Genomic DNA, 24,995 nt, shown 5'->3' with positions numbered 1-24,995 from the left:
AACTGAGGCTCAGCGGGGACGTGGCCCGCTCCAGGTCACCGGCTGCGACGTCAGGCCACCAGGACTAAAGCAGGCAGGACTGGCTTTATGGCACAGCTTCAGAGAGAAGCTTTCCTCCCTTACCTGTGCTTTCCTGCATGCTGAAGCCGCCAGTGATGTGCCCACATGGGTTTTGTACACAATCTCGGCTAGTGTTCAAAAGCAAACCATGAATACCAGGTCCTTCATTCTTGGAAAAATAAACACAGCTGAGCCTTGAGCCCAGAGATGAGGTGGGGCTGGGGAGGGCCCCGGGGCCACAACCCACCACGGGGTGGCCTTCCGCAGGAGAGTTAGGGGCGACCTGAGCAAGTCACGTCACTCCCGAGCCTCAGTTTACCAAGCTGTGAAGTGGGCGCATCTGGGACTTCCCGGGTAAGTCCAGTGGTTGAGAATCTGCCTGCTAATGCAGGTGATGCATGTTCGATCCCTAGACTGGGAAGATCCCGGACACTTCAGAGCAACAGAGCCCATGCGGCCCAACTACTGAACTTGTCTGTAGTCCAGAGCCTGCGCTCTGCAACAAGAGAAGCCACCTCAACGCGAAGCCCCAGCGCCGCAACGGGCTTCAGAAAGCCCGCGCGCAGCAGTGAGGGCCCAGCACAGCCAGGACCAAAGACATGAGCAACTTTTCAAAAACCTTAAAAAAAAACCAACACTGGTGCGTCTCCAGCGCCCCTCACAGGCACGTGGATCAGACAGTTCACTGCGGAGCGCCAGCATGCAGCGTGGCCCACGGTCAACGCCCCGGAAGTGAGAACTGACACTATTGCTGTTTCAGACGTGATGGTCCCTGACATGACTGTTACCAAGTGGAATTTAGGGGTAAATCATGCCTGCCTCAGAAGCTTTCTCACCTGGACCCCCAGGACCACCTCAAGACCGCCGTCTTCCCATAAAGGAGGCTCTCCTGGCTGGCCCCTGCTCTCTGGGCTGACCCTGTCCTCAACATTTCCCCCGGAACAGAGGTGCCGAGCGAGCCCTGTAAAGGTGCGGAGCGCTCCTCTGCAGAGAGGTCTCAAACCATCCCTCTCTGATGGTTGATGCGATACTGAGAATGAGCCTCACATCCTAAACCTCCCTCACACCCCTCCCAGGGGCCTGAGGAGCCGGGGCCCGTCCCTTACCCTCCCCGCTCCACTCCAGCCACGGGCCTTGTCTCTGCCCCTTGGTCCAAGCTGGGTCCTGCCCCAGGGCCTTTGCACGTGTCAGTCCCTCGGCCTCGGATGCCGCCGCCCACACTGTCTTATCACTTTTCGCCCCTCATCTTCCAGCTTCGGACCTACCCTATCTGACTCATCCTCTGTGTTCATCGCGGGGTCTGAGTTGGGGGACGGCCCTGGAAGGCGGTGGCCTGCTCCTCTTCCCAGCGCCCACTTCCCTTCCCGGGGCTGCAGGGAAGAGGTAAGGCAGCGAGCAGCCAGGAGAGTGGGCACCTGGGCCCCAGACCTTCACGAGGATGCCTTCCCCAGGGATTGCGTAACTTCTCTTTCCTGGATACGGATGACGGGCGTCATTAAATAATACGTTGTTCTAAAATTAACATTGCAAACCCTGGCCCAGGGGACGCAAGCTTCCTCCCTGCATTCTGGGGGCGGCAGGGGGGCAGGAAGGGCCACCTGGGAGGCCCGGGGGACACCTTTGGGGTTTTCCGAGATGTGGGTCCCCGGTCCAGCAGGGTGGGGGGTCCTGGGAACCGCATGGACCAGGGTGATTTGCGGGCCAGGGCGGCAGAGAGGGCCAGGCGGGGCAGCCTGGGAATCTGACTGGCCTGCCCGCCCCAAAGTGCAGAGCCATTAATTCTGCACCGGAGGAATTCTCTAAAAAGCCTTTCCTCTGACTTTTTTTTTTCCTTATCCTAAAAATAAAATTAAAAAAAAAAAGTTTAAAGGAGAAGTCACCCATTGGCTGCTCACTGCGCGATCTGTGATCTGAGGGGGAGGCTGGCTCCCCGGCCGCCAGGGGAAATCACAAGGCTTCAACTGCCTCGAAAACGGAAGCTGGACACGCACGTCCAGTGGGCAGGCGAGCGAGGCCTCTGCTCTTGGGGGGATACGGCCCGGGAAAGGGGGTCAGCGGGCTCTGGGGACCTGGCGGCCAGCCGTCCCAAGTGTGGCCTCAGCCGAACTCAGTCTCCAAGGGGTGGCAGTCGGCTCCAAGGTCCAAAATACCGCCCTCCCTGACCCTGTGACATGGCCTGAAATTCCTCCGTCAGCACCGGCCCGCCTTCGAGTCTCACTCGGCCTTGGTCTTTCACAACACCAATTCCCCAGTGCAGGGGGAGGGCTGGGCACCCACAGCGGCCTCCTCCAACCCATGGGGGCCACCTTCCCAGCACAGGACTGGCCAGTCCCTCCCTGGCTCCTGGCCACCCTGGGTCAAGCTGGCACTCAAGGCCTGGGTGAGCTGGCTCCTGCCGGCGGCTCCAGCCTGGAGTCTCACTTCTCTCTCTGCCTCGGCCCTGGCTCCCACCACACTAGTCTCTGCCCTTTCTCAAATGTGGCCACGCTTTCCTCCCAGGGCGGCTGAACCTTCATAATGCTGTTCCTTCAGCAACCAACGCCCTCCCAAACCTCTGAGCCCCTGGACCCCCCTTGGCCCTCTAGTCCCGACCCTTGCCGCTCCCTTTGCTGGGTGCGCCCAGGCAGCAAGCTTTCAGCCCGCTTTCAAGATGCAGCTCCCAAAAAAAAAAACAACCACCACCCCTCCCCTCCTCTGTGCTGCTCACCACTTTGACTCCTCTATGAGCTCCTTAAGGGAGGAGACTGTGCTCTGGGTTTAACTAAAGAAAGGAAACTAGCTTTGACTAAAGTGTGAATGACTGTATGCAGCTGCTTCTTTGCCAAGCAGAAATACTGAGAACAACACCGCCCATGCTGGGTGCTGTTGAACTGAAGGAAAAACACGAGTCAACTGTATGTCGATGGTGTGTGTGACAACACAGGTCTTTGGGGCCAGGCAGCACCTGGCTGCTACTTCTGGTTCCTCTGAGAACCTCAGTTTATCCCTCTCGAAAATGGGATGAGCGGCAGGCGGCTGCTGGCCTCAGCTCTTTTCCAGGAGAGTAGAACACTCCCTCCCTTCCCAGGCTGGCTGGCTGCCTCCCAGGGCCAAAGCTCAGCTCTGCCCACTCTCACATTAGAGCGCTGACATATTGATTTCACTACCAACTGTAATTGTGTTGACTTTTTCTCCCCAGGAAGCCAGTGGAACAAGAGCATCCAGAGCCTGCTTCTCAGGCCTCCCGCCTCCTGCCTGCAGACCCCACCAAACCTCAGCCCCATGGCAGGTGGCTCCAAGGAGGATGAGGCGTCAACAGCCGACTACAAACCCCGGCGGTTCCGGCCCCGGTGTAGACAACACCGGCTGTGGGACCTCTGTGTCTGGGAAATGGGGGGTACCTTCCTGCCTCGAGGTTTCTGATTGCTATTGAACCCTGATCCCAGCAAGGTGAGGTTTCACTGCCAAGGAGCTGAAAGAACACGATCACTTTGGGGCGTGAAGAGCAGGCAGCAGGGGGGGTCTGCACTCATCACAGGGGGCTGGGGGCTGGACCAAGACCCTCCCCAACTCTGACACAGCAGCCAGAAGGAGCCTTCACAACTGCAAAGCACCATATGCAACGTGCGTCGTTGCTTCAGTCGTGTCCAACTCAGTGTGACCCCATGGGCTGCAGCCCCCTAGGCTCCTCTGTCCATGGGATTCTCTGGGCAAGAACACTGGAGTGGGTTGCCATGCCCTTCTCCGTGGGATCATCGCAATCCAGGGATCAAACCTGCGTCTCTTATGTCTCCTGCATTGGCAGGCGGGTTCTTTACCACTAGCACCCAAGGAAAGGGTATGCAGGAACTACCCGTACTGTCTTTATAACTTCCTGTAAACCTAAAGTTATTCCGAACTAAAAAGTTGTTTAAGAAAAAAAAAACATGGGACATCCTTGGGGGTCCACTGGTTCAGAACCCACCTTGCAACGCAGAGGACGCAGGTTCGATCCCTGGTCAGGGATGTAAGATACCATATGCTGCAGAGCAGCTAAGCCCACACATTGCAACTACTGAGTCTAAGTACCACACTACGGAGTCCGTGTGTCACAACAAAAAATCCTGCATGAAGCAAGAAAGAGCCCATGTGCTGAGACCAAGACCCGATGCAGATGAATAACTAAATCAGTGTTGTTTTTTTTTAAAAAAAAGAGGGACCTTCCTGGTGGTCCAGTGGTTAAGAGCTCCCACTGCAGGCGGCACGAGTTCAATCCCTGGTCAGGAAACTAAAATCCCATGTGCCCAGCTGCGTGGCCATCGGAAAACAAATGAAAAAATGCAAAGCAGGTGGTGCCCCTCCCACAGCTCTACAGCCTTCAGTGGCTCCCCAGTGCCCTCAACATAAACCCAAACTTTGCTCCCGGGCCCTCAAAGCCCTGGTGCACCTGGCCTGCCCCCTGTGGCTCCCCTCAGCCCCTGTCCCCACGGCTCCTTCTCCCTCAGTGTGGGCCTGGGAGGGTGCCCCAAGGACAAGACTGGAGAAGCAGGGCCCAGCAGGGTAGCAGCGGAGGTCCAGTACTCTCGCCGGGAGAAGTCCATGGACAGAGGACCTTGGAGGGCTACAATCTGCAGGGCTGCAAAGTTAGTGAGCGACTGACACACAGACACACACCACACACACACCACACAGACACACACACCACACAGACACACACCCCACACACACACATCGACACACACACCACACAGACACACACCCCACACACACACAGACCACACACACACACCACACAGACACACACCCCCCACACACACACACCACACACACACACCACACAGACACACACCCCACACACACACCCCACACACACACACCACACAGACACACACACCCCACACACACACACCACACACACACACCACAGACACACATACCACACACACCACACACACACACACATACACAGACCACACACACACACCACACAGACACACACCCCACACACACACACACCACACACACACACACACCACACACACACACCACACAGACACACACCCCACACACACACCCCACACACACACACCACACAGACACACACACCCTACACACACACACCACACAGACACACACCCCACACACACACACCACACACACACACCACAGACACACATACCACACACACCACACAGACACACACACACACATACACAGACCACACACACACACCACACAGACACACACCCCACACACACACACCACACAGACACACACCCCACACACACACATCGACACACACACCACACAGACACACACCCCACACATACACAGACCACACACACACACCACACAGACACACACCCCACACACACACACCACACAGACACACATCCCACACACACACACCACACAGACACACATACCACACACACCACATACACACACACACACATACACACACACCACACAGACACACCCCCCACACACACACCCCACACACACACACCACACACACCCCACACAGACACACATACCACACACACCACAGACACACACATACACACACACCACACAGACACACCCCACACACACACACCGACACACACACCCCCCACACACACCGACACACACACACACACACACCACACAGACACACCCCACACACACACCCACACACACACACCCACACACACACACACACCCTCAAAAGGCAGACCTAGAAACAGGGCACGCACTGAACGCTGCTTCCTGCAGAGCTCAGCTGAGCAACATCTCTCCCAAGCTTCCTCCAAAGCTCTGCGGTTAAAGGGAAAGGTCCCTGAGGCCTCCGAGGGCACCGGTCGGCTCCAGGTTTGAAGCCACCCCTGTGACCCTCAAACCCAAACTCCTCCCAGCCACGTCAGCCTGAGAGGCCTCCCGGGACACAACCCCATTGAGTGACCCTCCATAGAGGGTAAACTGAGGCATGGAAAACCTGGGCTACTGTGTGCGGGCCCTGGGAGGGGGCAGGACAGATCCAGCTCTGGGGGGGCTGGCTGGGGGGTCTCTGGCAACAGCCCCCACACCAAAGAGGAGGCTGCCTGCCGCCAAGAGAGGAAATACCAGCACCTCCCCGTTGGCAGTCAAGATGCTCACTTCCTGGGGCGGGGGGCATGCGGGGCAGGGTGGGAAAGAACAGCCAACCAGGCCAGAGGACAAGTCAGTCAGGAGGCCTGGCCCTGAGCCTGGGGGGAAAGCTGGGGAAACTGAGGCACAGAGTGGGCAGAGGCTCCCTTAGGACACGCGGTGCGGTTATCCTGACCTGGCCTGAATCAGGCAGGAAAAACCGGCCAGTGGCAACAGGCACAGCAGCTTGCACGCACCCTTCCAAGCTTCCGCGAGGCCCGCCTCGCTCTCCCAACCCCGTGTCCTCTGGAGCAGGTGGGTCACCCAGCACCAAGGGCTGTGCAGACCAGCCAGCTGGGCCACCCTGAGCACCACATGTCCACCCACCCACAACAGGCACCCCTGACCTGCCAGTCTGAAGGGATGGCCCCAGGCTGGGGTCAGAGGCTGGGCCACACTGCTGACTTGCCATGTGCAGGCGCTAAGCACACTCTCCCAGCGTGTTCCCATTTAACAGGCAGAGAAACTGAGGCTCCTGAAGTGCCAAGTCTCTCAACTCCCTGTGGGCTGCCCCACCCTCACTGAGCTTCCAAGTCCTCATCTGTGAAATGGGGATAGGCCCTGCACCCGCCACAGAGGCTCAGCTCACAGCAGCCCCCAATCCTAGGGGGTGGCTACGTTCCCAGTTAGTTCTGCAGGCCACCGGGCAGGGACCAGGATGCTCGAGGACAGGAGGGCCCCCCCAGGAGCAGCTGCTCCCCCGCTCCCTGAAGTCGAGCATCAGAGGCTGGACCATCCGTGCCGCTCTCACCCGGGGCCTGCCTGGGAACTGCCGCCGCGGCTGCTGACTCAAGCAGCCCTTGTTTTGTTAGCTGGACGCGGCCCCCTGGACACCCAGCTCCCCCTTCTCGAAGCTGTTTCTCATTCCGGCCCAGCCTGGCCGCGTTTCCAGCCCTCCCCCCGGGTCCCAGAGGAGCCCAGGACGGGATGGGCAGCCAGGATTCAGGCCAAAGTGGCGGGGGCGGGGGCTTGCGGGGTTTGGGCGGGGGGCGGGGGGTGGATGGTTTGCCAGTGGGGGCGGGGCAGCTCCTCGCCCTGGGGGGACGGGTTTGGGTCCCCACTCCTTCCCCTGAAGGAACAAGGGCCAGGAGGAGCTGGGAGCAGCTGTCTCTCCTGGGGACGCTGGGCTCTCCTCCTCCAGGGGCTGAGGGGGCCTGGAGGCTGGAACTCACACCCTCCTTCCCATCCTCCGGGGTGCTGGCCTGGGTCCCAGAGTCATCTTACAACGGCTTGTGACCGCAGCCCAGGGCAGTTGGGCAGGGGGGCCCTAAGCAAACATCTCTGGGCTGGGTCCCATGTGCTGGAGACACAGAGACGTGTCCCTTCTCTCTAGCTGCCAGCATCCCAGTCCAGGGGCCGACCCTCAACGGAGAAGGGACAGCTTTACAACTACAGCAACGCAATAGCACCGGTAACACAACAAGAAAAAGCAGAGATGGTTTCCCGTGTGCAGAGACCTCTGTCCGGAGAACCTCATGGAACCCTCACCAGATCCTCACTTGCTACTGCTACTTTACAGAAAAGGAAGCTGAGGCACAGAGAGGTCAAGTGACTTGCCCTGGGTCACACAGCCTGATGAGCCGGACGTGAGCCTCACACCTAGGCAGGCTGGCTCCGGAACCCCACAGTCCCGCCACCCCCCTGCTCTGTTGCGGACCACCAACAGCTGCTGGGAATTTGGCTGCGTGGAGCTGGAAAGGCCCTGGGTTGTGAGCTGGGGAAACTGGGGCCCATCAAGGAGATGACCGCCTCCACCACAGACAGTGGAGGGCTCTGAGAGGGGCTGGGGGTGGAGGTAAGCGCTGATGGTGGCTGAGTTCTGTTACTGGCCCGGCCTCCGCTTCAAGGCCTCTGCCCACGGCCCGCTCCCTCATTATTTACCGATCAGAGCAGAAGCGCTCCGTGATTAACGCCCCACCGGGGCCTCGTGGGGCCTCGTAATGGAGCTGCGAGCTTCCTCCCTCCCCCAGCGCATGATTTATTGAATTTCAGGGTGACGGATGGTGGACGGGGCGGGGCGAGCCTTGCTGGCCCGGCCGATCACAGGGGCACTGGCATCACACCGGGACCCAGGGCTGCTGGAGAGAGTGGGCGGCTCGGGGTCCTTCCAGGTGGCCTGCTGGGCTCAGCCCTGGCCCAACACGGGCTTTGGAGAAAAGGGAAGCGGCCGAGCTCTGGGGACAGCCGGGATCCACATCCACGCGGCCGGCGCTAGGAGACTTCCCGGGCCTGTGCCCACGCGGGGACCAGCTGGTTTCCATAGCGACCCCTACACCACTGGCAGAGCCAGTGGGCCCTCAGGAGTCACCTGGTCCAGCCCCAGTGGGGGCTCCCGCCGGCTCCAGGCAGGACTGATGCAGGGCAGACAGTGCTGGGTCTGCTCCAGAGCCAGACCGCCCGTGTCTCACTCTTTCCCCAAGGTCTTGCTGGCTCCCCGCAGCCCCCAGGACAGCGTCCAGACCCTTGGCCTGCACCCCAGGCCTCACGGACTTCTCAGCTTCATCTCTGCCAGCTACCCAGGCTGTGTTCTGCTGCATCTCTGGACCTCTGCCCCAGCCGTGCCCTCTGCCTGGAAGGCATCCTCCAGCCCTATCCGTCAAAGGCTCTGCTGCAATACCCCCCTCCTCCAGGAAGCCCTCCCTGACTGCCTCAGAGGAGGCTGGTCAGCATGCAGCTCTGGCTTGGGTGTTCTACCTCCTGTCTTGATCTCCTGCCAGACCATCTGGGGGCTCCTGGAGGACAGAGGCAGGGGCTGATTCATCTCTTTTGAGGGGCTGCCGGGTAACAGAGCTGAGCCCCCCTCCCTGCCACACTCCAGAGCACCCTACACCAGGAGCGCAGACAGGCAGGGCATGTTGCCTGGGAGGTCTGGGCTCTGGTGGGCGAAGTTGGAGACAGCTGTCATCATGGGCTCAGGAGCCCCGCACCCAGGGGACCTGGTCCCAGCCTGGGACCATGCTGGGCACAGGAGTTCTCGCCACAGCCCCAGCAGGGGAAGGATGTCCCTGGGTCTCAGGTCCTTCACCTTCATGAGGGACCCCCACCCACCCGTTCCCACCGTGACCTTGAGGGCCTCTGCGGCTCACACCCATCAGGTCAGCATTTTCAGAGCAAACAAGAAGGGAAGGCGATGAGCGCGGACTCTGAAGCCCAATACCTGCTCCACCGCTGTGTGACCTCAGGCAAGTCACTTTCCCTCTCTCGGCCTCTGTTTTCCCTTTCTGAAGCCTGGGGGTAATCCTAACCCCATTCTGTTTCTGGCAGGGTTAAAAGATACACATCACATGCAATTTCGCGAAGTGCCCAACAGAAAATCAGTTCCCAGGAAGCAACAATAATAGGGGAATAGTAACCATGCTGCTGCTGACGGAGGCTCTGGCGGCACAGTGAGGGCTTTCTGGCCACCCCGCAGCCCAGTTCAGGCTGGGAAACCGATGCCCAGAACGGGGAGGGGGTCCCTCAGGCTCCTCTTCTGTACACGCTGCATCTGCTCTCTACCCTCCGGCAACCAGAACCCAGGACCCGGCCTGCTTCCTTCATCTCCATGAAATCCACCAGCCGCGGCCGTGGGCAAGTCAGACTCCTGTAGAGGCAGATTCTGCAGGGCCCGAGCCGACGCATGCTCGGCCTCCACTGGACTCCAGGCAGCCCTGTTCTCGTTGACGGCCGAGCCCACTTTACAGATGGGGAAGTACAGGCTGAGAGGAGGAGGGTGACTAGCTGGAGGCCACAGGGAGGAGGTGCAGAGGCAGGATTTGCATCCAGGGAGTCTGCACCAGTCTGTCCACGGCTTGGGCATGGCGGGGGCAGTGACGGTACCCTCCACCTTCCTAGTGAACTCCGGACCCTGAAGCACTGCCCTGCCCCAGGACACAGCACCATCCGGGGCTGTGGTCAGGGCGGAAAGCAGCTGTCAAGTCACTCAAACCGACCACACTTCTCACTCACGCACCCAAAGGGCCAGGGCTAACAATCCCCTTCTCAGAGATGAGTGTTACCAGGCACCTTCCCTGATGCCCTGACTTCCCCTAGGAGACCCGATCAGCAACCCCCAGCCCCCAACTTGTGGCCTGGCCTCTGCAGACATCCTCACCAGCATCACGCTGCCCAGGAACTGAGTCACTGCTGCGGCGGCTCCTGGCTTCCATCTGGGGCCAGCTGGGAGGTGCTGTCACAGAGGGCGTTTCATGTCAACACAGAGGCCCTCCCAAATTTCCCTGGGGTGTGGGGGTAACTGCAGACCCCCAGCTGAGAGCCCACAGCTAACACGGGAGGACATCCTCTGCGGACTCCAGAGCCAGCCAGCCAGCCAGTCTGCAGACCCTACTCTGTTAACCAGCTGTGTGAGACCCTGGGCCTCAGTTTTCCCATCTGTAAAGTGGGGATAACAGCACTCCCTCCCTCACAGGCTGGGGACGGGGGCTGTGAGAACAAACACACTGATGCCTCTGAAGGGCCCGCAGAGCTTTCTTCTCAGAACCGGGAGCACAGCCATGGTTCCTATTCAGCCCCAAAGAGCCATCCACATACCCCTCAGGCCCACCAGACACGCAGCGCCTGCACCACGAATAGCAGTGGTGATGCCAGGCCTGGTTTATTTTGGGGTGTGCCTACCACCAGGGAGCTTGGGCTGGGGGACACCCGACACCCCTCTCTCCCCACCACCCCACACCCCGCTCACCTGCAGGGCCTGGTTTGGCCCATCTCCTCCCGCCTCTGAGCGCTCCCTGCCCCAGTGGCTATTCCACACACTGAGCACACTTTTCCCAGAGGCATTTCTCTTCTCCTGGTACCAGTACCTCCACCTGCCATGGCCTGAGTGCTTCATGTGAGATTTCAGTTCAGGAGGAGACACTGTTCCATTTGACCAGGAGAATGCGTGGAGCCCAGAGAAGGTAAATGACTTACCCCGGGTCACATAGCTTACAGGCAGGAGGAAGACGAGTCACCATCAGCTTTATCCTAATGTACCTGGCGGTCAAGACTGATGACGTGCCCTGGGCAGAGAGGGATGGTAACCATCTCCTGGCCGAGGAACCTGTCTGTCTCTCTAGGCTAGAAGGTCATTCTGCCAACCCCACTGGAACCCCCATCCTAAGTCCCACCCGGTGTCTCTGCTCATACCCTTGACTACGGGGAGCTCACTCCCAGCCTCCAGCCCAACTCCAAATGGAAAGCCATCTTGCAAGCTTATCTCCCTCCACCTCCACCCTGTATTTCAGCCCCTAAATCGGCTCAGAAAACGCCTTCTTGACAACGGGCACCCACCCACTGCATGCCAGTTTAAAACTGCCTGAGCAATTTTTTTCCACCTTTACTATAAAAAGACACCTTGAAAATGCAACATTGACATTTCCCTGTTGGTTTTCTTTTTGATTTAAAAACACGAACTTTTGGTCATTCAAAGGTTGAAGGGAAAGACCCAGGGAAGGGAGCTGGACTCAGCCTGCCCTCGCCGTGCTGGGGGGCTCTGTGCCTCAGTTTCCCCAACGACAGCACGAGGCGACCTCCTGTCCCACTTTCAAACCGCATTCACGAAGTGAGGGAAGGGATCCGATCTACACGCGATGCAGGCGCATTCCCTCCCTCACTTTCTCAGAATAGTCCAAAGACCCAAATACGCCCAAAACAATCAGTGACAAAGCTGAGGGCCTCTGAAGCCTGGGAGCCAAGGTTCCCCACCTCTTCGTTGTCGGGCAAGGGGCAGAGCCTGCCAGGAGAGGAGCTGGAATGTCCAAGGCCACCCTAACCGGGGCTCTGGAGTTCCAGGCCCCAAAGGAAAGAGCATGAGAGTCGGGTATCCACAGGTCTGGAGGAGCCACCTGGCTTGGGGGTGAGACATTCCTGGAGAGGAGATGGGAGACCAGGGTCCTGGCCCCCGTGGTCAGCCCCACCGAGGCCCCCTGCTGCTGCAGCGGTCAGGCCCCAGGAGGTTGGGAGGGAGACGGACTCTAGGCCCCTGGTACTCACCCCCGCCCCCGACCGAACTCACTCTCTCCCCAAGAGGCACCTGTCTCAGCCCCTACCCCGCTTTTGACCCCAGTGCCAGGCTGGATGGGGCCGCTCCCTCCTCCATCCTGTCTGTCCCCACCTCTGGGGCATGCGAACCCATCCAGAGCCCCCTGCTTCCATCCATGCGCTCAGACCAGGCCCGCCAGGCTGCTCATACCCATCCCCCAGGAACGAGGCCCGGCTGGCTGCCCCCACGGCTGCCCCAGCGTCCGCCACGGGGTCCAGCACACAGTAGGTGCTTAAGAAATACGTGCAAATACAGGAGGAACCCATTTGCCTGCAAGATGGCACCAGCCTCCTTCCTTCTCACCCTGCTTCTCCTCTGTCTTTCTCAACTAGCAACTTTCTAAACTAGCTCCGCTAAATATAACCCCAGTAACTGCAAGCACCTGTGCCCAGCACGCTGCTAGGGGCCTCACCTGTGGTAATCCCACCGCAGTCCTGGAACAGCCGTACTTTTGTTATCACTCCCATTCTACAGACGGGGAAACTGAGATGCTCCTTCAGATCGGATGCTCTGGCTGAAGCCCTTAGAGTCCCCTACCCCCCTACCCCGTGTCCCCAGGACACAGCCGTGTGGAGGGCAGGCCCGCCTACCCCCTGACCCAGCTCATACTTCCCGATCCCCGCCCCGGCACAGTGTTCACCCTGCACCGCCCCAGCCCGCCTTGCCACTCCAGGCCCTTGGACCTGTGACCCTTGACCTGGACCCCTTCCTTCTTCTCCTGCCATCTTCATGAGCCCAACTCCTGTTCGCCCACCCACCTGCGCTTTGACACCACTCTCCCCAGAGGCCTGGAGTCCCCTCTGAGCTCCCCCATCACAGCGCCCACGCCCTGGCCACGTGTCCGGGCCTCCGCTCGCCTAGCACGGTCCACGAGAGCAGACGGTGAGAGAGCCTCCACTGGGCCCCAGTAACACCACAGGGACTTAGGCAATGTTTCTGGGGTCTTCAGGGTTGCAGAATAAGCCAGGAGAGGTCACTGGTTGATGTCCAGGACTAAGCTCAGACGTGCTACTAACACCCTGGGCGCCCGTTGTGTGCTGGATACTGAAAATTAACTCATTTGGTCCTTATCAGTCCTTAGAGACGAGGGTTGACGGTTGGATGGCATCACTGACTCAATGGACATGAGTTTAAGCAAGCTCCGGGAGTTGGTGATAGACAGGGAGGCCTGGCGTGCTGTAGTCCATGGGGTCGCAGAGAGTCAGACACGACTGAGCGACTAAACTGAATTGAACTGAACTGAATCCTTAGTGATCTAAGGTCCCCACTTTACAGAGGAGGCAACTAAGCCTCAGAGAGATAAGCCACTTGTCGAGGTCATACAGCTGGGAAGCAGCAAGAGCAGGATTTAACCCAGCGTGCGAAGACCACATCCTTAGCTTTTACAGGGGGAGAGGGTGAGAAAAACCACTGCCCTTCCCACTGCCGCCTGCCCCCCAGGGCTAGAGGTCTGGACCGGGGACCCTGCACACATCTGGGAGCAGCCCTGGCCTGTGCCCACAGCTGGGCACAGGGAAGGGAAGGGGGTGTGGAGGACACAGGGGGAGTGCCAGGCAGGGCCAGGAATCGGCCCTGGGGTGGCAAGGAGGCACTGGGCCACTGTTCCTGGGGCGGTGTCCCTGCAGAGGCCCTGCCCCTCAGGAAAGGGAAGCCCCAGCCCCCTTCAGCAGAGTGACTCACGGCAGCAGGCCAGGCCAGGCTGGGGACGAGGGACCGTGGGAACCAGGGCGGCTCCTGCCGGAGGGGGAAGGGAGGCTGCGGCCTGAGGAATCCCACAGATGGCCTCACACCATGGGCCCGGACGGCCGCGCAGGCCTGGAAAGGCCCTTCCAACGGGGTCTCTCCTCCAGGGATCAGGGAGACTCCCCATTCCCCTCCTGCAGCTCTGAGACCCACCCTGGACACAAAGCTTGTGTCCCACAGCCTGGCAGAGCTTGAGGGTTTCAGGGAGGGGAAGAGTGGATGTCCCAAGCACGGCGCTGGGCGGCTGCTGTCTCCTGGTCCGCCCACCCCGCTCACCCACCGTGACCTTCACTTTCAGGGCAGCCGGCCAGCCAAGTGGTGGGCACTGGTGGGGGCCAGGGCGGGGGCCAGCCCAGCTGCAGCGAAGGAATTTGTGTTTTCCCAAAGCTCCAGTGTTGGGCACACCCACAGGGGGAATAATTCATCTCGTGACCAGCTTGCTGACCAGCCCCAGGGAGGGCTCCTTCCCGTCCTCTCCAGGGAAGGCTGAGTTCTGCACTTGAAGAAGTCGAGGTTTCCGAGGGGAGCGGCCAGGGGTCCCCTGACTCAGCTGGGGATGGAGAAAGCGGAAAAGGCACGGGGGTCCACCTCTAGGGCCCCCTGAAGAAGGGACCTCTTGCTGGTTGGCTTCCTTGAGGACCACACAATTCCCTCCAGCGCCCTCGAGTCACGTTCACCCCAGATCAACAGAGATATCGAACCCCCAGCCTGGACATCCCCTCGCCCCTGCCAAGCCCAGCCCCAGATGCCTGGGCCGCCTCCCCTTCTTCTGCTGGGGTGCCTGACCCTCCCCCTTCCCTCCAGCTCCCACTCAGGCGCTACACACACAGTCCTGCTCGCCTCCCTCCCTTCCTGGAGCGGCAGCTCCCCACCCCAGCCACCCCGACTCCTCCTCGGACACTCACACTCTGAGCCTGGACCCAGATCCCGCCTCTGCTCCTCCTGAGCTGTGTGATCTGCAGCAAGTTACTCAACCTCTCTGGGCCTCAGTTGCTTCATCCGTAAAACGGGGATGGGAACAGAGCCTACTTGAGAGGACTACTGCTTGAACATAGAGTCACGCTCTTGGGATGCGCTTAGTAGGCGAAACCCCACGCCTGGTGCATGATAAATGCTCCGTAAAGGTGCTGTTGCCAACCGGCAGCCTCCCTGGAGCACCGATGGGTTCCCAAATGCCAGGGTCCCTGTCCCGCCCACATTGGACTGCCTCCACTCCCGCGTCACCCAGCTCAGTGACACGCGGGTCTGTTGCACACACTTGTTCCTCTCCCCACCCCCCGCCAGCAGGGCCCTGGCACACACCTGCCACACCCATGCACACATCTGCCAGCTCCCAAAGGCGGCTCTGAGGGGCCCACACAGCCAGCCCTGAACACACCTTGGGGAGACACGGCACTCACTCTGTGCCCTCAGCCCACTGCCACGACCCTCACTTGTACACCCACCTCTCTTCAGAACATGTCTTTCAGATACCTCTTTAGAAGATATGCCCCTACACCTAGACACGGGCACCTGTAAGGAAGCACTCCTAGGACTGCCCAACGGGCTCACACCATATTCAGGCCAGTGCCCCCACCTCGGCTGACGCCTGTATCCTCCGTCAACACCCGGCACTCCGCAAAAGCACCTGGGGCGCAGAGTTCACACTTGGGTCCCCATACACGCACATCTGGGTCGAGGTACGCTCACACGTGGGACCTGCTCAGCTGCACAACCTGCCCGGTTACCCGCACGCCCTCCCGCCGGCGCCCTGGGACGGTCCCCGAGCCCCGGCGGCCTGGGCGTCCTACCTGGATGTTGCGCTTGCGCTCGCAGGCCGGCCCAGTGCCCTGCACCACGCTGTCGAGCACGGCCACCACGTCGGGTGCAGGATCCACGAAGCAGGCGGTGCGCGCGGCGCGGATCGCGGCTTGCACGTCGGCGAAGCGGAAGGCGCAGAGCGCGGCGGGAGCCGCGCGGGCCCCCGGGGTCCCCTGCGGCCGCTCGAAGACCGCGAAGAGCAGCTCGCGCGTGGGGAAGACGGACACCAGGCGGCTGTAGAGGTCGCCGCGGCCCGCGCCACCCGCGCACTGCAAGCCCAGCTGGATGTAGGACTCCGTGAGCTTCTTGGCGTCGCCGCCGGCGCCGCGGGGCAGGCAGATGCGCGCCAGCAGGCTCCGCGCCTGGCTCTCCTTGTCGCCCGCGCGCGCCTCGCTGTTGAGCGCCAGGTACGCGTAGGTCTGCGCGCCGGGTCGCGGGTCGGGAGGGTGCAGGAAGGCGCGGACGAAGCCCAGCTTGTGCTGCTCCTTGGCGCCCTGCTTGATCTTGAGAATGTTGTCGTCGGAGGGGTTGAGGTCGAAGGTGAAGAGCTTGGCCAGGTCGCCGCGCGCGTCCAGGGAGCGGATGGCGATCTCGGGCGTGTTCTCGAAGCGGTGGTCCTCCAGGCTGCGGTTGCGCGGGAAGAAGGCGCTGCCGTAGCCCGTGTACGTGGCGCCCACGAGCAGGCGGCTGCCCCCGGCGCCGGCCGCCGGTGGCAGGAGCAGCCCCACGGTGGACGCGTTGGGGTGGTTGGCCGCCACGTTCAGCATGCTGGGGAACACCGTGACGGGAGCGGCGGGCGGCGCGGCGGGCGGGAAGGGCACGGCCACCGCCGAGATGTTGCCCCGCCGCCGCAGCTGGCAGAACCCCTGGTAGACGGAGCCGCACACGACCACCAGGCCCTGGCCCGCGTCCAGCTGCAGGATCTTGTTGTAGTTGTCGGTGAGGCGCCGCGGGTGCTCGCACGAGGCCTGCGGGAGCTGCGGGGCGTGACACAGCGGGCTGTCGGCCACCGGGCCCACGGCCGCCTCGGCCTCCAGGCTCAGGTTGGCGCCCGACAGCTGGTAGAGGCGGTTGACGGCCGCCAAGTACACGGTCCCCGCCGCGCCGTCCAGGGCGAAGTTGTTGGTGGGCGTGGGAGAGGGGAACCGGCGCTGGATCTCCAGGGCGCCGACCCGCGCCGCCCCCAGGAGCAGCAGCAGCCAAAGCGGCGGCGGCGGCGGCGGGCACTGCGGGGCCCGGAATGGCGGGCGCGGCGGCAGGGGGCTGGCCGCGGCGGCCCGGGCGCTAAGGGGTGCGCCGCCCGCGGCGCGACGAGCCATCCGGGCGTGCGCGGGCTGCGCGGCACGGCGAGTGCATGGGGCGCGGCGCGGCCGGGAGCCGGGAGCCCGGAGGCGGCAGGAGGCGGGGGGCGGGCCCGGGCCGCGAGGCGCGCTTCCTGCCCGCGCCAGCCAGCCAGCCGCCCCCGGCCCCGGCGCCCCGGCCCGGCTCCGTCGCTCCGCGCAACTCGGGGGCGGGGCGGGGGCGGCTCCGCCGCGGACACGCCCTCGGGCCCCGCCCCCGCCGCGCCCCGCCCGGCCGCGCCCCGCCTCCCGGGCCCCCGCCCGGCCCCGGACCCCGCTCCCGCACGCACCCCGGGTCCCCCCGCCCCTGGCGGCCAGGGGCCTCGCCCCACCGGGTCCCGCTCGGCTGTCGGTGGGTCGGCTGCCCGGCGCCCTGCACGACCCTCTCGCGCGGCACTCGGAGCTGCCCCCGCCTCCGTCGCTGGCTGCTTGAGTTCCTTCTCCCTCTTGGCTGCCTTGGCCTGTCTCTTGTGCTTTATTTTTGCTTCCTCTTTTCTCCCATCTCTTTCTCTGTGTCTGTCTTTCTCGCTGAATGTCTCTCGGCGTCTCCCCGTCTCTGCGTGGCCCGCCCCTCACCCCAGCTCCGTGCGTGCTGTCTCTCCTTTTCCTGGTCTCTGCTTCACCCACCCTCCCCTGCTCTGGCCTGGTGGCTCCCTCCGAGCCCACCCCCTCGGGCCCTCTGTCTCCCTGGAGCCCTCTGTCCCGTCTCGTCCACCTCTGTCCACCCTCCTCATCCCTGTCCTCCTGGTCTCTCCCCACCTCACTCCAGTCTTTTTCACAGGATATACTGTCCAGGCCTCAGACCCCAGAGCCTGGGCACCCCCAGGTCAGCTGGGCAGGGGCACCACCCCCTCAGATTCCATGATCTTCAGCCTGGAAGGGGCCTTGACCAGTGGCAGGGGCCTGGACTCAAGGGTCAGTACACAGATCAGGGGAAAGCAGAGAGGAACTATTTCAGGGCCGTGCAGAGCCCAGGGCACCCAGAGTGGGGCCTTGGTCCTGGTTGGGGGGGCGGTGTGATGGCCCCAGGAGGCCCACAGGGTGGAAGCTGCCCTTCCACGCACTTTATTCAGAACTCTAGGAGGATCTAAAATCCTCCCAAATTTAGGGGAAGATCAGCCACATTGGGACTTCCCTGGTGGTGCAGCGGTAAAGAATCCGCCTGCCAGTGCAAGAGAGGCGGGCTTGATCCCTGGGCTGGGAAGATCCCTTGGAGGAGGCCATGGCAACCCACTCCAGTATTCTGGCCTGGAGAATCCCATGCACAGAGGAGCCTGGTGGGCTACGGTCCATGGGGTCACAGGGAGTCGGACACGACTGAAGTGACTTAGCACGCTTGCTTGTGGGCACAGCCACAGGTAAGCTGGCCCCAGGTTTGCTTCTCCTTTCACGTGGGAGGAGCAGGTGGGCACTGGGGGCAGCAGTGGGCAGCGATGATGACAGGTCACGGGGCCTGCACAAGGCACACGCACACGCGTGGCATCTGACCACTGCGGGTGCCCAAACAAGGCTCGCCCCCTGCCATACGCCATACCAAGCACACTCTGACTCACTCGGCCCTCGCAGCCGCCTCTGAGGCTGCTCAGATTACTGTCCCACCTCACAGATTCAGAGCCTGAGGCCCCAGGGGTGGAGGGACTGGCTCCAGACGCACAGCTCCTAAGGAGCAGAGCTATGATGTTTGAAAGCCCCGGTCCGAACCCCACCCAACTGGTCCGAACCCCACCCAACTCTCCCTGCCGCAGCCCTGGCCAGCTCCAGCCTCTCAGAACTGGGTGGGGGGAGCTCCCACATGGTGGCCCGGGTCTAGAGTGTAGCCTCCCTCACCTGTTCCCACCTGGCCAGGAAGGAAGGATAGGGGCATGTTTCTAGGGCCCCACGGGGCAGACAGGAAAGGCCAGGCTGATAGCAGGCCCCCACTTCCCCAAACGCCCCGGCTTCCTGCCATCAGGATGTGCACATCAGCCTGCCTCTTTCCAAGCCCTCCGACTGCTGCCCTGACAGCCAGCCGGGAGAACTCCACGCAGGAAGCCAGAGGTTCTGCTTTGGGGGCCCCATCCCCCACCCCCGGGGGCTCAAGGCCACTCAGCAGACAGCCTGATAAGACCCATGTCCCCACCTCCAGCCTTGGTGGGGAGCACTTAGCTATGCCACCTGTGGGGCAGCCCGGGACGGGTGCGGGGGTTGCCCCAGTGCACCTCGCCCCCCTCCCCAGGGCTCCCCTCCCTCTGAATAAATCCCGCCTCATCTCATCCTCCTCAGCCTTCCCCACCCCGTCTCTGGTCTCTGGTTCTGTCTGCCTTCTCACTCCTCCCGGTCTCTCCCCCGTTCTTTGTCTCTCCCACCCAACCCTTCCACTCTGTCTCTTTGTGTGGGCATCTCTCTCTGTGTCTCTGCCTCTCTTAATCTCCCTCCCCCGATCTCCCAACCCCTCTCTCTCCCCACCCTCCTCGCCCCTCCTAGCTTCCTTCCTGGCTCCCAGCTCATCTTGCCACATCCTGCAGCTCCCCCCACCGAGCCTTGAGGAGAATGCTCTCTGTGGTCGCAACTTCAGTCTGCGCATGGTGGATGGTTCCAGTCGCTCTGGACACCAAACTACCTGCCAAGCCAAGGGCTGGGTCTCTGGAGATGCCGGGGAGCTGGGGCTACGCAGGCCAGGTGAGCCGCGGAAGCCACGGCCAGGGTCTAAGCGTCTTCACAGAAGCTGGAGGTGGAAGTGCTGTGTGGCCTAGGGCAAGGCCCTTGCCCTCTCTGAGCCTGTTTCCTTGTCTGTAAAATGAGGAGAGTCGTAACAGGCCTCCAGCCCCTGGGAGGCTGTGGATGTGAAGCCAGACCAGTGCTGGGCACACAGCAGGCCCTGGGTAACTGTCTGCTTCTCCCCTTATATCAGGGCCCCGTGGCAGCTCGCAGACCCACTCTCCACCAAGAGCAAACCACTGTACCCAGCACTGCCCTGCACAACCTCATGCCATCCTCACAGCCAGCGGAAAACGCAGGGGTCATCAAACCCATTTCACAGATGGAGAAATGGAGGGGGCATCAGCGAGGTGACATTTGAACCCAGCTCTCTCCAGATCACATGCTTTTCCCCCTCTGCCCGTTCATTGCCCTCAGGCCACGATGGATCGTGGTGGCGGCCACACTGGACCCCCGGCTGGGCGTGCTGGACCCCCGAGAGGTGCTGATAGCTGCAGGCTGAGGGAAGGAAGGAAGGAAGGGAGGGAAGAGCCCGTATCTCCCCTAGTCATGCGAAGAGGTGGAGGGGTAGGGGGTATCCTCTGAGAAGGGATTTTAGAGGGGGAGATGGATAGTCCCCAGGCAGGGGGGGTTAGGTGGTACCCACCACCAACCCACGCTGAGTTAACTCACCCGGATTAACCCACCCTGGAGTGGCTGCCAGCTGCCCTGGGTCGCACTGTGATCAGGCCCTTCTCCGTGTCTGCTCAAGAGGAAGTTTCTGCTTGGGGCCCATGTATCTTTAATACCTCTCTAACATTTGTCACTGTCCATTTTTAACAGAGACGTGGTCTCAAGCTCAGCATTCTAGAATTTTGCTTATAGCTCCTTGTTTTCTTTATAATATTGGCACTTATTTTATGGCTTGGGCAAGTGAAGCTGGCTTTCCAAGTAATACCGATGTCAAGCATGCTTGATAAATGCATTTCTGGAAGTCTTTAAAATGCGGGTTGATTGAAAGACAAATAGGGTCATAATCCAGGTGGTATGAAGAGTCTAACATTTGGGAAACACTGATAGAAACCAGTGTGCTTGGAGATGAGGACACGGTGCCCAGATGGGGCAGGTCCTTGCCTGGACACCCAGGGGTCCAGCGGCCAGGCCCGCCCGGAGAAAGGGGGCCCTGGGCCTTTCCCCGTCGCCTGGGCTGGGCCGGGGCACGGGGGGTTCCCCATCCTGACACGTCTGTCCTCTGCTCTCTGGCCGCCCAGGGCAGAGTGCAAGGAGGAGGAGGAGGAGGAAATGTTTTCCTTCTTCAATTGGAAAAAAATAACAGTGGGGCCAGGGCTGGCAGGGAGGAGGGGGCCCCTGCCCTCCGGTCCCGTGGGCTGGCCTCCTCCACCAGCGCTTCCCCTGCAGGAAGTGATCCCTACACACCCCCTGCTCCGCGCACTGCCGTGGTGACAGGGACAGGGTCCTCCGGGACAGCTCGGCACCCCAGCCCGGGCCCCCTGACAGCGCCAGGGGCCCCCCTGCAGCTCCTCCTCAAGGCTCTGCCCATCTCACTCCCCCTGGGAACAAGCCTGATGGGTGGGTTTTCTCAGCCCCATTTTACAGATGGGAACACTGAGGGTCAGGGAGGTGCCACCCTTTGCCCACAGCGGCACAGCTCAGCGGCTTCTGAACCCCGCTCTAGGCCACTGTGACCCTCTATGTCCTGCCCTGGCGTTGGGGAGGCCTGAGTTCCAGGCCCAGCTGTGTCTGCCCCAGCTGCCTGGGTGAGCTTGGTGGCAACTGCCTCTCTTTGAGCCTCGGTTTCCTCATCTGGCAAAGGGGAGGGTAAGCCGGCTCACAAGGCTGCGGTGAGAATGGAAAACCGACACATCAAAGGCCTGGCAGGTCAAGAAGTAGGGCGTCCAGTGACTTTCCAGCTCTGGATCACGGGGGTCCTCTCCACTAGCCCCTCAAATGGGATCATCTGTACCCCACTCGGGAGAGGCCCCCAGACCCAGATGACGACGTCACCCTCATATCAGCTGCCACTGAGACGCGCTGCCGACGCCACTGCAGTTACCCACCTGGATGCGAATGATCGCCTCTGTTAATCAACCCTCCACCCGGTCTCCCTCCCCTCTTCTTATCAACCTGGATGCCAGGTTCAGAGATGCTTAGGGGCCTGCCTGAGGTCACACAGTAAAGAGTCGGCCTGAAGTGGCCCCTGCCCCCCTCTAGGCAGCCCTGCCCCTCCACGCTGGGTCTCCGGAGCATCACTGTCTCTGCATCCTACAGGAGTGGACAGGGTGGGGCCGGGTGACCCTCGCGTGCCAGCGTGGGCAGGGCCACGGGACTCCCGACCGTCCTGGGTTTCAACTACAGACCCCTGGTGCTGCTGGGGAGGTTTGGTGGGTGTCCGCCCATGGCCAGCTCTGGGGAAGACCAGGGGGTGGACCTTTTTCAGGGTTCTGGAGCATTCCGTCCCCTAGGATGGATGCCCTGGGGGGTGGCAGGGTGGGGAGGGGGCAGGTAGACTTCTAGGTCAGGTGTCAGGGCTCCCGAGGGGTGCCCACCCTCGCCTGTGACGAGCCCCCTGCCCGCTTCTGTCTGTGTTTGTCTCCCCAAGAGACTAGAGGAAATGGCTCTCCTTCCTGCGTGTGAGAGACGCCCTCTCCCGGCTCTGGGCACAGCCCTGCCCTCTGGGGTGGGGACCCGGAGCCCCCGTGCACCCACCCCGGGCGCCGGGCCTGCCAAGCCCCTGCGTGGGCCTTTGTGCTCTGTAAGTTGGATAATGGGCGGCATTCTCAGACGTCCAGTCATGGGTCTGGGCCCGGGAAAGGACCCCGGCAGCTCCACACTGAGGCCTCTGTCCGGCAGCGGCGGGGGGCCGGGGGCAGGGCCGCCCCCGGGGACCCCACCCACATTCTCAGGCTGTTGCCCGCTCCAGGGGGCCAGCTGCCCGGGGCAGGCGATCCCTGAACAGAGGGGAAGTGCCCCACAGATGGAGTCCCGAGGAGGCAGGGGAAGCCCACAGCTGAGCAGGATGCTGCTGTTCACCGAACAGTCATGGGGGCTGAGCACCTACTGTGCACCAGACACGTCCCAGTCAATCCTCATGGAAGCCATCAAAGGGAGGTGCTAGTGATCCCATTTGATGGATGAGTAAACTGAGGCTCAGGGAGGCAAGGCAGTGGTCCTGGATTTGAACCCAAGCCTGTGTGGCCATCCTCATTCCAGCAGATTTTGAGTGAGCACCTACTGTATGCCCTGGGACCGAGCCGTGATGATGCCTTGAGGGTACACAGAGGAGCGTTCAGGCAACCAGGCCCCTGGGAGCAACCAAAGCAGGCTTCCCAGGGGAAGGGGCACCCGAGCCCCAGGGTTTACAGAGCCCTTACAGGATGACTCAGGATTGAACATGAACTTCATCCTTCATACCGCACGGACTGTCAGGCCCATTTATGGGGGAGGAGAAAAGGGAAGTGACTTGCTCAGGGCCACCCACTACTCAGGTTGGAGCAGGAACTCCTAGGTCTGGCTGTTCCCTCTTCTCCATGCGGGAAGTCCAGTCAAGGCTGTGTCATCCCGTGGCCCTGGGTTCAGATCCATCTGCTTCCCATGTGTGTGACCCAGGGTGAGTCCCTTTGGCTCTCCAGGTCTCAGTCTCCACACCAGTGTTCAGTTCAGTCGCTCAGTCGTGTCTGACTCTTTGCGACCCCATGAACCGCAGCACGCCGGGCCTCCCTGTCCATCACCAACTCCCGGAGTTTATTCAAACTCACGTCCATAGAGTCGGTGATGCCATCCAACCATCTCACTCTCTGTTGTCCCCTTCTCCTCCCGCTTTCAACCTTTCCCAACATCAGGGTCTTCCCAAATGAGTCAGCTCTTTGCATCAGGTGGCCAAAGTACTGGAGTTTCAGCTTCAGCATCAGTCCTTCCAGTGAACATTCAGTGAAATGGGCCTGAACGTCCCAGCCTCTCTACACCATGCACAGCAAAATGAGATATTCTCTAGAGCATGTACAGCTGCCAGCCATTTGGCCTGTGGTAAAGAATCAATCATATTGATCACTCAAGTCATGGATGGCAAGGAGACGTTGCTCCCCCTCACTCCAACCCCATCCTTCCAGCTCTGGCTTCTGGCTGCCCCGCCCTGCCCCGCCCCGCCCCACCTGGATGGAGCTCAGAGCTGGCTTGGGTGTCAGGTACCCAGAGAGGCACCTCTTCCCCCTGCCGCCGCCTCCTCCCCCTGCAGTCAGGGCCTCATCTCAAGACCCTTTTGTCCTCTCCAGACTGCATGCTCCTCTGAGCCTCAGTTGTCTCTTCTGTAAAATGGGACGATGCATCTGCTTCCCAACAGAGTTGGCCGGTGGCGTTTGGTCTCTGCTCAGGACAGCGCTGGATCTTTCCTCATTGGCTCCCTGGAGTCTGCCTAGCAGGTGTGCCCTGGGCCTGGCCTGCAACTGATCCGATTCTGGGACCCCGTCCACTCCAGTGGGGCACACACAAGAACCGGGAAGTCCTCCTGGCTCTAGGACAGGGCAGAGATGCTCTCATTGGCACGCATGTGTGGGCGAGGCTGGCGCGGATGAGCAGGGCCCAGTCTCACTGGCCCTCTGGCCTGCACAAGTCTCTAAAGAGAACCCAGTGTCCGGAGAAGACGCGCGTCTTCTTTTCTCGGTCACCTCGCACGCGTCTCTCCACACCCAGTCCAGATGCCGCTTCCTTCGGAAAGCCTTTCCTCTTGAGCTCCCAGGCCTCCCTCAAGGTCTAGTCTACATGGCTGTCTTTCCGAGAGGACTACCTTGAGTCCTTCCTTCCAGAGGACTCTCTGGAGCAGTATCAGAAGCTCCTCTCATCAGACTGCTCTCCTCACAGTGGGAGAGCATCTGTCCTCCCCAGCGGGCTGGCTGATCTTCCCGGGTGGACACGTGATCACTGCCTATAAATGTTAGGATGGATGGACCGCTGTGTCCCCACCCCAGGACATCGACCGAGCAGACGGGATGGTCACGCTGGCCTCTGGAGACCCCTTCCTGGGCAACACCAGACACATTCTGCCAAAGCTGCCTCCACGACCCCCACTTTGTCCACGTGGCCACACTGCCCACCCCCCTTCACAAGACCAGGCCATCCTGCCCTGTGCCTGGAAGACCCACTGGCCCTCAAGGTGACCCCTCAGCCTGATTCCTGGTGTGGTTCTGAGGGTCCTGCCGCCTCCAGGCAAAACCCTG

General features: G+C 61.3%; 1 protein-coding gene across 1 annotated transcript in view; it reads right to left on the bottom strand.

The window, feature by feature from the left end:
- The window catches only part of PLXND1 (plexin D1), a 49,141-nt gene extending 32,074 nt beyond the window's left edge, over positions 1–17,067 (bottom strand). The window contains exon 1 of the mRNA XM_068983016.1: positions 15,739–17,067. Within this exon, the coding sequence (XP_068839117.1) occupies positions 15,739–17,067 (1,329 nt within the window). The remainder of the gene's footprint in view (positions 1–15,738) is intronic.
- Positions 17,068–24,995: the final 7,928 nt, after the last annotated feature.

This window comes from Capricornis sumatraensis, chromosome 10 (genome assembly GCF_032405125.1).
Source record: "Capricornis sumatraensis isolate serow.1 chromosome 10, serow.2, whole genome shotgun sequence".
NCBI lineage: Eukaryota > Metazoa > Chordata > Mammalia > Artiodactyla > Bovidae > Capricornis > Capricornis sumatraensis.
Note: the sequence above shows the minus strand (reverse complement) of the source record. Positions and strands in the feature narration are given on the sequence as shown.